The sequence below is a fragment of the Schistocerca gregaria genome, chromosome 2 (assembly GCF_023897955.1).
Source record: "Schistocerca gregaria isolate iqSchGreg1 chromosome 2, iqSchGreg1.2, whole genome shotgun sequence".
NCBI lineage: Eukaryota > Metazoa > Arthropoda > Insecta > Orthoptera > Acrididae > Schistocerca > Schistocerca gregaria.
The window spans coordinates 122,108,825-122,122,259 of record NC_064921.1 but is presented as its reverse complement, the minus strand read 5'-3'; the positions used below and the strand labels follow the sequence as shown (position 1 = coordinate 122,122,259).

Here is a 13,435-nt window from a genome sequence, read left to right as displayed (position 1 = left end):
CACAGCGGACACACCAGGAACCACGGTGTTGGCCGTCGAATGGCGCTAGCTGCGCAGCATTTGTGCACCGCCGCCGTCAGTGTCAGCCAGTTTGCTGTTGCATACGGAGCTCCATCGCAGTCTTTAACACTGGTAGCATGCCGCGACAGCGTGGACGTGAACCGTATGTGCAGTTGACGGACTTTGAGCGAGGGTGTATAGTGGGCATGCGGGAGGCCGGGTGGATGTACCGCCGAATTGCTCAACACGTGGGGCGTGAGGTCTCCACAGTACATCGATGTTGTCGCCAGTGGTCGGCGGAAGGTGCACGTGCCCGTCGATCTGGGACCAGACTGCAGCGACGCACGGATGCACGCCAAAACCGTAGGATCCTATGCAGTGCCGTAGGGGACCGCACCGCCACTTCCCAGCAAATTAGGGACAATGTTGCTCCTGGGGTATTGGCGAGGACCATTCGCAACTGTCTCCATGAAGCTGGGCTACGGTCCCGCACACCGTTAGGCCGTCTTCCGCTCACACCATAACATCGTGCAGCCCGCCTCCAGTGGTGTCGCGACAAGCGTGAATGGAGGGACGAATGGAGACGTGTCGTCTTCAGCGATGAGAGTCGCTTCTGCCTTGGTGCCAATGATGGTCGTATGCGTGTTTGGCGCCGTGCAGGTGAGCGCCACAATCAGGGCTTCATGCGACCGAGGCACACAGGGCCAACACCCGGCATCAAGGTGTGGGGAGCGATCTCCTACACTGGTCGTCACCTCTGGTGATCGTCGAGGGGACACTGAATAGTGCATGGTACATCCAAACCGTCATCGAACCCATTGTTCTACCATTCCTAGACCGGCAAGAGAACTTGCTGTTCCAACAGGGCAATGCACGTCCACATGTATCCCGTGCCACCCAACGTGCTCTAGAAGGTGTAAGTCAACTACCCTGGCCAGCAAGATCTCCGGATTTGTCCCCCATTGAGCATGTTTGGGACTGGATGAAGCGTTGTCTCACGCGGTCTGCACGTCCAGCACGAACGCTGGTCCAACTGAGGCGCCAGGTGGAAATGGCATGGCAAGCCGTTCCACAGGACTACATCCAGCATCTCTAGGATCGTCTCCATGGGAGAATAGTAGCCTGCATTGCTGCGAAAGGTGGATATACACTGTACTAGTGCCGAAATTGTGCATGCTCTGTTGCCTGTGTCTATGTGCCTGTGGTTCTGTCAGTGTGATCAAGTGATGTATCTGACCCCAGGAATGTGTCAATAAAGTTTCCCCTTCCTGGGACAATGAATTCACGGTGTTCTTATTTCAATTTCTAGGAGTGTATAACCCATCATCAAAAACATGTGACTGAGTAATGGAAGAGATTTGGAAATTATGCCGCACCTTATGCCATGAAAAACATACGTTATGGGCAATGAAAATCAAAGACTTTGAATGAACTACCACATTTACCAACCGGATTAACATCATTAGAAGTAATAGGCAAAAATTTTATAGGGGATCCTCTTATTAAATGTTTCATTTGGCCTGAACAACCTACTAATGATTACCAACTTAAACAGGAAATAGTCTCAAAGAATCTAGTTCACAAGGCACAACAACGAGTGAGTAGACGTAATGAGAAGGCTATCAGACCCCAGTACAAGGTCGATGGCCTAGTTCTCATGAAACTGTAACCTCAAAGCTCTGCCATGAAGAAGAAGACACATAATTATTTCCAAAAGTATGAAGGACTTTGCTGAGTGCAAGCGCTAATACATCCCAAACCTTTATTTTTAGTAAATCGTATAGCAAGATCAGAAAAAGGGAAATACAATGTTAAGGATATAAAGCTGTATATCTCCCAAGGATGTTAACGTTCTGTGTTAATGGGCAGAGTGACGACCCTCGGGTCCCTAGTTGTTTTCCGTGTTTCTTCTGCAATAAAATTTTCCTGCACCGAATTCCCCCAACTTCTTACACTATCCCCCTACTTCTTATGCTATCACTCTACTTCTTATACTATCCTAACATCCACCATTAGGAGAAGTCGTCCTCAGTTGTTAGAGGATTGTGCCTGTTAAGTTGCCGTCACACTCCGCTCTAGTCAGTGGTGGTCTCAATTGTAATGCCGACAACAGCCGATGCTCTCCACATATAGTTAGGTCTTATTTTCGCCTAGTCAGCCAGTCTCTTCCACCATCCACATATAGTTAGGTCTTATTTTTGCCTAAGCTGTTCTTTGAATGTAACCTCATGCATATAAATTAAGGATAATGCTACTTCATGGTGAAACAACGCTCTGGTGGGCAGGTTGCGGGTGTAAATCACCTCAGGGTATGACCATGCAATGCATTTGACATGCGATTGTCACACGGTGGTGCTGGCACCAGTCCACTTATGCAGAGGTGTGTTGGTGTGTGTCAGAGTATGGTGAAAGCGTGCAGACGTTTTCAAACATGATAATGGTGACTGTGTGTTGAAAATCGCTCAAAGAACACGTATAGATGACGTTATGAGGGATAGAATATTAGGGCGACTGGAGGCTGGTCAAACACAGCAGGTCATAGCATGGGCCCTCTGTGTACCACAAAGTGTGATTTCAAGATTATGGCAACAATTCCAGCAGACAGGAAATGTGTCCAGGCGCCACAGTACGGGACGTCCATAGTGTACAACACCAGAAGAAGACCAATATCTCAGCATCAGTGCCCGCAGACGGCGTTGGAGTACTGCAGGTAGCCTTGATCAGGACCTTACCGCAGCCACTGGAACAGTTGTCTCCCGACACAAAGTTTACAGATGACTGAACAGACATGGTTCATTCACCCAGACACCTGCAAGGTACATTCCACTGACCCCTCGTCACAAGAGAGCCTGTAAAGCCTGGTGTCAAGAACACAGTACAAGTTCATTGGAACAGTGGTCCCAGGTTATGTTCACATACGAATCCAGGTATAGTCTGAACTGTGATTTTCACCAGGTTTTCATCTAGCTTGTACCAGGAACCAGATACCAACCTCTTTAATGTCCTTGAAAGGGTTCTGTATGGAGGTCATGACTTGATGGTGTGGGGTGGGACTGTGATTGGTGCACGTACACCCCTACATGTCTTTGACAGAGGACTGTAACAAGTCAGGTATATCGGGATGTCATTTTGCACCAGTATGTCTGCCTCTCCAGGGGTGCAGTGGGTTCTACCTTCCTCTTGATGGATGATAATGCACGGCCCCACCGAACTACCATCGTGGAGCAGTAACTTCAAACGGAAGATATCAGGCGAATGGAGTGGCTTGCCTGTTCTCCAGACCTAAACCCCATCGAGAACATCTGGGATGCTCTCGGTCAACGTACTGCTGCACATCTTCAAACCCCTTGGGTACTTCAGGAGCTCCGACAGGCATTGGTGCAAGAATGGGAGGCTATACCCCAGCAACTGCTCGACCACCTGATTCAGAGTATGCCAACCCATTGTGTGGCCTGTGTATGTGTGCATGGTGATCATATTCCATATTGATGTTGGGGTACATGTGAAGGAAACAGTTGCGTTTCATAGCACTTGTGTTTCGGGACAGTTTTCTCAACTTATCACCAATACTGTGGACTTACAGTCTGCAATTATCCTTAATTTATGAGCATGAGTGTAGTTGGTCTATGCAGACCTGGGTGCAGATTAATAAACTGCAAGGTATGTTAGATTCATAAAAAATATGATTTTGTGTGAATAATTACATAATTGTGATAATATGATATATAATTTTATATGTAATGCAGAATGTTTTTTTACCTTTTATGAAATGTGATGTATAGGCGAGAGTTTATATCTTTTTGGAGGAGTGGGTAATGTAAATACAAACATGGCTAACACAGAACACACACCACACCTCCCAAACGCCCCTCGCAAACAAGTGTGACTGATTCTTCCCCAGTTGCATTCAATAGGTATTGCTGAGATTATTCTTCGTGGACCTCAAGGGTGAAGGTGAGAATGTCCATTGTGTAGAAGACGATTAACACCATACCTCCTCCGGCTTCTCACTCAAGTACTGGTGAGGTAGGGATCCTGGGGAAGGGGGATGGGAAGGGTTTCTTGTCTTTGGGGCTACCTTCTTTCTCTTTTTCGATCGTAGCAACCATTCCTACTTTTTCCTTTCTTACTTCTCATTTGAGTACCTCTCTATCTTTTCCTCTTTACGTATTTGCATACTTCTATCGCAGAAGTCATTCTGTGGTTTCCAATAACCTTCAACTTATTTTATATAAGTAGGCCAAAGAATCAGGCTATGCATACACACTTACGCATACACACAAAAAATACAACTATGCAAACAATAATCTTACTCATCAAAAGGGGAGAACTTTCAAGGGTTGTAGGGGGAAAGGATGCACATGCTATCGTTTACTGTGATGGTTCTACATCATCCACATGGTTATATAGGGACATTTTAGGGTAATAGGCACACATTGTCGTTCACTATGACATCTGTACATTGCCTAGGTACGTGAAAGAAACTGTATATTGCATATGTACATAAGAATATAAAAAAATTAAGGAGAGCCTAAGCCAATGGGGAATTAATGAGCATAAGCCAGGGAGGAACTAATTGTGATAATTATTCAGGAATGTCAGTCGAACATTTGTTCTGTTGATTTGTAGGATAGCGGTACAAGTATAGCATAAGTAAATGTATGATATATTGAGTAGTGCATATAAATGTGGTGTCTACTGGAAGCTTAGAAGTGGAAGAGTAGTGGAAGACTCCAGGGTATTATGTGAAGCATTAGGAAGTGAGTGTTAAGTGTGAAATAGATTTTATTTTCCAGAGGATATTTAATTATAGTGTGCATAAAGATGTATACTTGGGAAATGAGGCATGAGTTCTACTCAGGAAGGGTAAAGGGGGGGGGGGGGGGGGATGGCGCACCCAGCATTTATTGAATATAAAGGGCAGATAGGCAGACCTGAGAAAGGCTGGCCTATACTGTGCGGACAGGGGCATCAAGAAGGGGATTGACGTGTACCATCAGAAAATAGGAATTAAGAGGGGCATACATACTGAAACAGAAAGAGGAAGTGCAGTTATTAGGGTCAACCCATATGTAAAGTGTAGGTACTGTTACTAAAGGGAAAAGGACAGTATCATGGCAGAAGTCACACATTTTGTAGGAATTATTTCGGTAAATTTGAATTCTCTATTCCACTAGCATTATTATGTTTTATATTTATAAGTGTCGGAAAGAACAATTTTATTTGCCCAGAGTTCCTCCAGACTACAAGCTACTGTAGGTAATAAAACTATTATGTACTAAAGAAAAAATTGTTCAGAGAATTAGAATGAAGAAAGAAATAATTAAGCATATATGACACCTGGATTACTAACCCCAACATTAGGCAATTTGCTCAGATAGTTATTATCAAAATGAAGGAAGAAAAACTAGATATTAAGGACATGATTACAAAAAGAAATGTATACTGCTTAAAATGTAAATTAGAGTTATGTGAGATATTAAAGTACATAATGAATATGTATAAAATATCGCGTGTTCGAGCTAATGGGAGGGATATGTAGTGACTCAAGAATTTTGGTGTAAATTCTAGAGACACTCAACTTTCCATTGTCTTCATTACCCAATATTTTAAAAGTAAGGAAGAGAGAGGAAACGTATCTACTGCGCTGTCAGTTTCTGTGTTCACATTGGAAGTTTGTAATGAGAAGACGATAAGCAGGGCAGTCAAAGTATGCCAATAAGTGTTTGCCACAAGAGCCACAGACACTGTGTGAGAGGACATGGAGTAATTGAATGCTATTCTTTGTGTGTGACTGTTGAAAAAAGAAAATCGAACATTTGACTATAGACTTTTAACTTACTTCATGTCTTAGCTCTGAACAAAGCAGGACGCATGGGACATCTATAAATCATTTGGTTGTTAAAACCAGGCAACTGTGACTGTATTTAATTGTATTTAATGGGTATCAGTGTAGTTGACTTGCAAGAGTTTGTATGCTTATATGAAAATTATGAAAAGGAAAATCCACCTGAGCTGAATTGAAAATATGAGAGTACAGAGTTATTTCAAGTGAGAGAGATAGTAATTTTTTGGTTCCTCTAACCAGTATTATTTCTTCAGAGGAGAAGTTACGGAGATCGACACAGCCGCATATCCAGAGAAAAGGTTTTTCTAAACATTGCAAGTAAGTCAACTGTAGTAAGAGAAGTGTGAAGTTCGCAATCCAGTTTTGCACTGCTTCTCTTGTCATCGAAACCATTAAAAGCGTAAGAATGATTTCCAGTGTCTTTGACATTGAAACACAAAGATTTATTTGCGATGCTGAGTTTGATTCTATTATCTTTTATGGTGTTCTGTACAGTACTATGGTGTGCATTCACTAAGGATATTCTTAGCCTGAAAATGGGCAGTCATTGATCTGTGGTGTCAGTTCATGAACTTCATGTAGGATGTTGCTCAGGTGTCCCCTGGTTCTAATTGCACATGTATTACATCTTAGGATTTATTGTTGTTGAAAGTGTTGACTTATTCAGAAGAAACTGCAACATTCAATCAGGGAACTTGGACAACTTTTCCTTAAGCATTGCACTGAAAGGGTGCACTATTCAGAACGTTTCATTTTCAGAACTGAAAAAAACTGCATGATATACCCTAAGCATTCAAATCCAAGTTGAAACATTGCCCTGCAGCACGCAAATTCTTTTCTGCACACAAGCTACTCACAGTAGTTGAGAACATTTCTCTGTAATGTGCTATTTATTCATGATTTCTTGTTTTTTCATGTTTTATTAATTCTTTGTTTATAAATTTCCAAATTACCATTCTGTTAACTATGTTCTGACTCACTCCATGACCCAGTAGCTCTTGATTATATGGTTTTGCAGAATCTGACAAATAAAAAAAAAAAAAAAATCCAAAAACGAAAAACCTTGATAAATTGAAACAACAAGAGGTTTCAAAAATTTCATTAGGCAATGAAGGACTGAAATGGAGGAAAGCAGTACAATAAAAGATGGATGGATGATTTTGAAGGATGAAATAGTGATGACAGCAGAGGGTCTAATAGGCAAAAAGAACAAGGCCCAGTAGAAACCTCTGGATAAAAGAAAAGCCAATGCACTTGATGCCAGAAAGTGGGCCCATGTACAAAAAAACAGACACCACACATTCATATAATTTGATAGAACTAACTCGGCATTGAATCCACCTTCTTCAGTGCAGATGCACAAACACATCTGACCTCCTGTGGGAATCTTGCAAGAGCAAATGTGGAGGAAATCAACTATGGCTGTGGATAGGTGGCACTCATTGGAAGTGTGGATTGGTCATGAGACAAGCTGATCTAGCAACTTTAATCTTGCTGCAATTAAGAGCTCCTTTAACGCATACAGGCACAGACTCTGTCTCCTTTATTCTGCAATGGTTACTCGTCCTAAGAACAAAACAAGCTAAGACCAGTCCTAAGAACAGTTGCAATAACACTATATCACCGATGGCGCAGTAGTTACCACAACTGCGTAGTAGGCAGGACATCTCGGGTTTGAATCCCAGTCTGGTACACATTTTCACCCATTGCTGCAGATTCCGCATAATGTTCTAGTGCAGCTGACAACAGTAATCCCTCCCCTTTCCTTTCTTTTCTTCCCCTCTCCACCTTCAGTTTACGTATAATGTATAACAGCTGCGGATTCTGCATGGTATTTATTCTTTAGGACATTCATATAACTTGATAGGCCTAGTTGGGTAATGAATCCACCTCCTTCAGTGCAGATGCACAAACGTGTCCAACCTCCTGCAGGAATCTCGGAAGAGCAAATATGGAGGAAATGGACAGGGGCTACGGATATGTGGCGCTCGATGGGAGTGTGGATTGGCTATGGGGTGAGCTGAGATAGTCCGTACAATTGTGATAACAGTGTCTCCCAAGTGGCGCAGTGGTTATCGGACCCGCCTAGCAAGCAAGAGATCCCGGGTTCGAATCTCAGTCTGGTACACATTTTCTCTCATCACTGTTGATTCTGCATAATGTCCCAATACAGCTGACAATAGTGATCCCTCTCCTTTCCTTTCCTTTCTTCCCCTCTCCACCTCTAATTTACATATAATGTATAACAGCTAAGGATTCTATGAATGCACCTTCTTCAGTGCAGCTGCACAAATGCATCTGACCTCCTGTGGGAAACTTGCAAGAGTGAATGTGGAGGAAATTAACAATTGCTGTGGATAGGTGGCACTCACTGAGAGTGTGGATGGGTCATGAGACGAGCTGATATAGCAACTTTAATCTTGCTGCAATTAAGAGCTGCTTTAACCCATACAGACGCAGACTCTGAACAGAACGTGCTGAGACCAGTCCTAAGATCGGTTGTGATAACACTGTATCATCGATGGCGGAGTGGTTACTGCATACCTAGTAAGCAGGACATTCTGGGTTTAAATCCTAGTCATGTACTCATTTTCATCCATCGCTGCCGATTCTGCACAATGTTGCAGTGCAGCTGACAGCAGTGATCCCTCAGTTTCCTTTCCTTTCTTCCCCTCTCCACCTTCAGTTTACATATTATGTATAACAGCTATGGTTCTGCATGGCATCTGTTCTTTAGGACATGTTCGAAAGAACAGACAGCTCACATTCATATACAGCTGACAGCTGACAGCAGTGATCCCTCCCCTTTCCTTTCCTTTCTTCCCCTCTCCACCTTCAATTTACATATAATGTATAATAGCTGAGAATTCTGCATGGTGTCTGTTCTTTAGGATGTGTCTGAAAGAACAGACGCCATGCATTCATATTATAGCTTGGAGAGTGGTGCAGGTGAATGAACCACAAAAGGGAATGTGGGTGTGTGTAGTGAAAATGTGATAACACATCTCTGGTATTTGTTCTCACGACTAGTGTTAGTTTTCAGGGACAGGCAGTGACTGGAACCCTGGAACCTTTGAAGTCTTTCAAATATGTCATATGTCTGTGTAGTTGTCTTAAGGCATCTGTAACTAATCAAACAATTTCTTCAGTTGTGTTAGTTTTGTCAAATTATTTTGTAGTTTGCAACTAAATTATGATTGATGATTGATGTGACAAATTGGTGGCTATCGTTTGTTTTAACATTCTGTCGTGCACTTCCTCTGAGAAAGAGTTTTAATGGCAATTTATTCACTGACTTATGAGTTTCCACAGTTTTGCAAACTGTAATTGAGGATAAAAACAAAAGAGTACTGGCAATTACCAAAATGCTTGAGGTGTTGCATGTTTCTCAGACATATATTATGTAGAAAGACATGAAGAAGAAACTGAATATTTTACACACAACATAGAACCAAGAATGCGATTAAATGAAATAAATCAAAACTCACAATTCATTCATGGACAATGTATATGTCCCCACATAGTGGTGTTTTAATGAACTTTCGTTAGGGGACCAAGTAGGAGAGAATAAATTTTCACATCTTTTTTTTTTCAATGTAAGTGTGAAGTAAATTAAAAGTTTAGCTGTCTATTTGGAGAAAGTTGTTGTAATCATCACAATCTGAATGCAATATCTCCTTTAGCAGATTTTCATTGGTATATTTACCTCCCAGTTTCAGCTATTCCCTGGACCAACACATTATTTTCTTTATCTTCTTTACACATAGTGCTAAAGTCAATGCAAAAAATGTTTTATATGCATTTGTAGTCACTCCCACTAGAGTCAATATTACTTAATCACTTGATAAATGCAGTGTGACAGCTGCTTCAAAAGTGAGGTTAAATTTGACAAACTGTGTTGTTATATCCGTGTGCTTGTTTGAAAGACCCATGGGTATAAAACAGTGAACTGACAAACAAGTTTGATTGTTATCAAGGGCCTTTAACTGTTAAAGTGTCACATATGAACTCTGATAGATGTTGTGAGATATAGACAGACAAGATGTGTCCACAGTGAACTGCAAGGAATTAACTAGTTCCAGATTCAGCAACAGGGAGAATTTGATGGGTTGAGTTCTTTAAAGAGGAGAAGTGTGTAATGACATCAGCCTATATAGAGAGGCTTGATGCTGTAAAGCAGATAACTTATGGCAATACACTAACCCAACATTGTACCAGAGTGCTCACCAGGCATCACCGTTCTTCTTCTGAACGATGTCCAGACAGTAACCATAACCAGAGACACTTTGACACTTGGCATATTTGACATCTATGCAGCCACACACCCTAACAAACTTGTTTTGCTACAAACAAATACTGGCTGTCTGGCTAGGCTGCCCATGCATTGAAGCAGCAAATCATTGAATAGTTAACTGTCATAGTGTTAGCCTCCATAGTGAGGTCGGCAATGTCCTGCAGTCATCCTGTCAGGACCATGGGCCGAGGGGTCCAACTCATATCTAATGGGCAATGGTCAAACTGTAGCCCCCCTAGCTGCTGAGACACTGGGGCACTCACCAGCAGCAGGCAGCACCAGGCAGCCACTGATCTGGCATTCCCTGCCTGGATGTCTATGCCCTTCACTCGCCACAGCTGCACAGGATTGTGTTCCATTCTCAGCAGACCATGTCAGTTTGCTGCATCAGCCCTACACAAGATAGGGCCATTTGTGGGCCACACTAAGCAAAGAAATGATCTGAGTCTTACTACAAACCTGTTTCTGAGTGGCTTCTAACTCATCATGATTCATCATTCTCCACCAGAGCATGCCCACACTCTGTACAAAAGAGATTCTAAGTGTATCTGACTAAAGAAGGAAATTTAAATATTCAGACAAAAAATAATTTGAATGTATAAAAAATTAGATTGGCAATAAGTGCAAAATGACAAAGTAGACGAGAAATGTGAGGCTGTAGAAGCACCCCTGACTATGGGAATTATAGATGCTGCTTATTGAATAATTAAAGAGGTCTTTAGAAAAAAGAGAATGGATGGAAAGCAAAGAAAGTAAGGCTGAAAGGTGGAAGGAATACATCGAGAGCCTTTGCAAGGGAAACAAATTTGAAGACAACTTTATAGAAAGAGAAGGGGAGGTAGATGAAGATGAGGTTGGAGAGATGATACTGTGAGAAGAATTTGATGTGCTCTGAAAGATTAAGCTGTACACTGAAGAAGCAATTAAGGATACCAAGCAGATATTTTTGAAAGTAATTGAAGTAACATAAACTCTGAGATTTGCTGATGACATTGGGTGCAAAGGACTTGGAAGATCAGTTGGATAGAATGGATAATTTCTTGAAAAGGGGTTAAAAGATGAACATCAATAAATGTAAAACAATGGGAACTTTATCCAGTCAAGTTAAATCAGGTGATGTGGATAAAATTAAATTAGGAGGTGAGAAACAAAAAGCAGTGGATGGGTTTTGATATTTGGGCAGCAAAATAACTGACAGTAAAGAGATCGAAAAATCAGCCAACCAGTTTTCAATCTCTTCAGAATTACACAGCTGCTATTTTGTGGCCATGTGTAAGATTTTGAAATAACTGATAGTGCCTGATATAGAGAGGACATCAAATGCAGACTGGCAATAAAAAGAAAAGTGATCCTGAAAAAGAAAAATTTGTTAGCAGTGAACAGGAATTTAAAAATTAGCAGTTCTTTTCTGGAGGCCTTTGTATGGATTGTAGCTTGGTATGGTAATGAAATGTGCACGTTAATTAGTTCAGACAAGAAGAAAATCAAACTCTTCAAATGTGGTGCTACAGAAGAATAATGGAGATCAAATGGGTAGATTGAATAACTGGTGAAGAGACAGTGTATTGAATGTGGGAAAAAAGAAATTTGTTTTGTAAGTTGACTAAGAGAAGGGATTGGTTGGTAGGACACATCCTGAGGCTCCAAGGAATCTTTGATTTGGTAACAGAAGGAGGTGTGCGGTGTAAAAATGTGCAGTGATGATCAGTGCTTGGATAAAGCAAACAGATTCATAAAGACATAGGTTGCCATGGTTATGCACAGATAAAGAGGCTTGTACAGGATAGACTGTTGTTTACTGCTGCATCAAACCAGTCTTAGGACTGAAGACTACAGCAACAGTATTCAACAATCTTTCAGAAATTTTATTTAACGAATAAGAGAGTTTTCATATTTGTGTTTGTGACTAGAACTTCATAACTGTGGATAACTTTAAATGTAGAACTGAGTGGCTGGTTTAACATAGATGTGTGTGACAATGGAATTGAATGTATTTTGGATTAATTATGCTCCAGTGTTCACAACATAAATGGTTATCAAACCAAAAACAAACCAGAACTTTTGCACCAGCAAGATACAATTTTACAAGTTTTAAGAAAGAATTAATTCATCACAACCTTTTTTATTGTATAATTTCTGAAGTACTTGTGGTTTCTGATATGTATATCAAGGATTTCAACTTTCTAAATGTGTTATTGAAATTGTAGGTTAGGAGAGGAGTATGAAAAAATGTCAAATGAAGCTTTGACAGCACCTGGTAATACTGCTGAATTGATGGAATACATTGCAAAGGTCCGGGTTATGGAAAGTCAGACAGATTTTGAAATGGAGGAACGAATTCGTGAAGTATGTCGCTACTTGCTTTTCCTGGTTGACTACACAACATTCACACCTTTGGAAATGGAACAGAATGCCATTACATTTGAATGGTTTAGGCGCATGCCCAGTGTTTTTGATGAGCATCGTGCTATTGTAGAGCAAAAAACTTTGGAATTCCAAGATGCCCTTAAGGTATTTTTTCTCTATTACATGCTGTAGCAACTTTTTGTATTGGTAATTACTGAATAATGCTCATATAATTTTGTTGATGACACAGACTAAAATTAAAGCTTTTGAAGAGGACTTAGAGTTATATGACAAACGAGCAGATGAATTTGAAACATTTGGAGAACTTGATAAACTGCCAAAGTATTTGAAGAAAGCCCAACGTTTAGATGCACGTGTTCAGAAAGCTCTTGAGCAGATTGATCGTTTCAATGAAGAAGAACAAGCATATGGTTGGGAATTGTCCCAGTATCCTCTACGAAAAAAGGTAAGTTTTATACTGCATCTTTTTTTTACATAATTTTTGGATTTTTTAGTTTGTTCTTTCAAGAAAGTAAAATAGTCTGCTTTAATTACTGAAGTTTTGTGACATTAAACACTAAAATACACTATGTAAAACAGAAAGGATTGTAGTTTAGAATATTATAGATGGTGATATAGAATATGAAGGGTTGGTTGATGTTGGCACGAAAATATTGATGTAAGTTTTAATTATTGTAAGTGGAGTAACTTTTATGATTCCTACTTTGTGTGTTCCTCCCTGAAACTCATGCCATTTTTTTGCAAATATTTTAGTATAACAAGTACAGCATCTCAGTACATATAGGCTTTGATGTGTTTTGTCATAATTAATGCTACTCAGTATGGAACATATTGGTGATATCATGACCATAATTTTAGAAGGAAAAATAATCTCCATTCTGAGCTGAAGTGCTTACTGCTTGTATTAAATGGGTAAAGAATATTGG

At 40.8% G+C, this 13,435-nt stretch overlaps 1 protein-coding gene across 1 annotated transcript in view; it reads left to right on the top strand.

Moving 5' to 3' along the window:
• LOC126336485 (dynein axonemal heavy chain 7) overlaps window positions 1–13,435 on the top strand; it is a 978,012-nt gene that overhangs the window by 303,273 nt on the left and 661,304 nt on the right. The window contains exons 9-10 of the mRNA XM_050000228.1: window positions 12,350–12,653; window positions 12,739–12,954. Of these exons, the coding sequence (XP_049856185.1) occupies window positions 12,350–12,653; window positions 12,739–12,954 (520 nt within the window). The remainder of the gene's footprint in view (window positions 1–12,349; window positions 12,654–12,738; window positions 12,955–13,435) is intronic.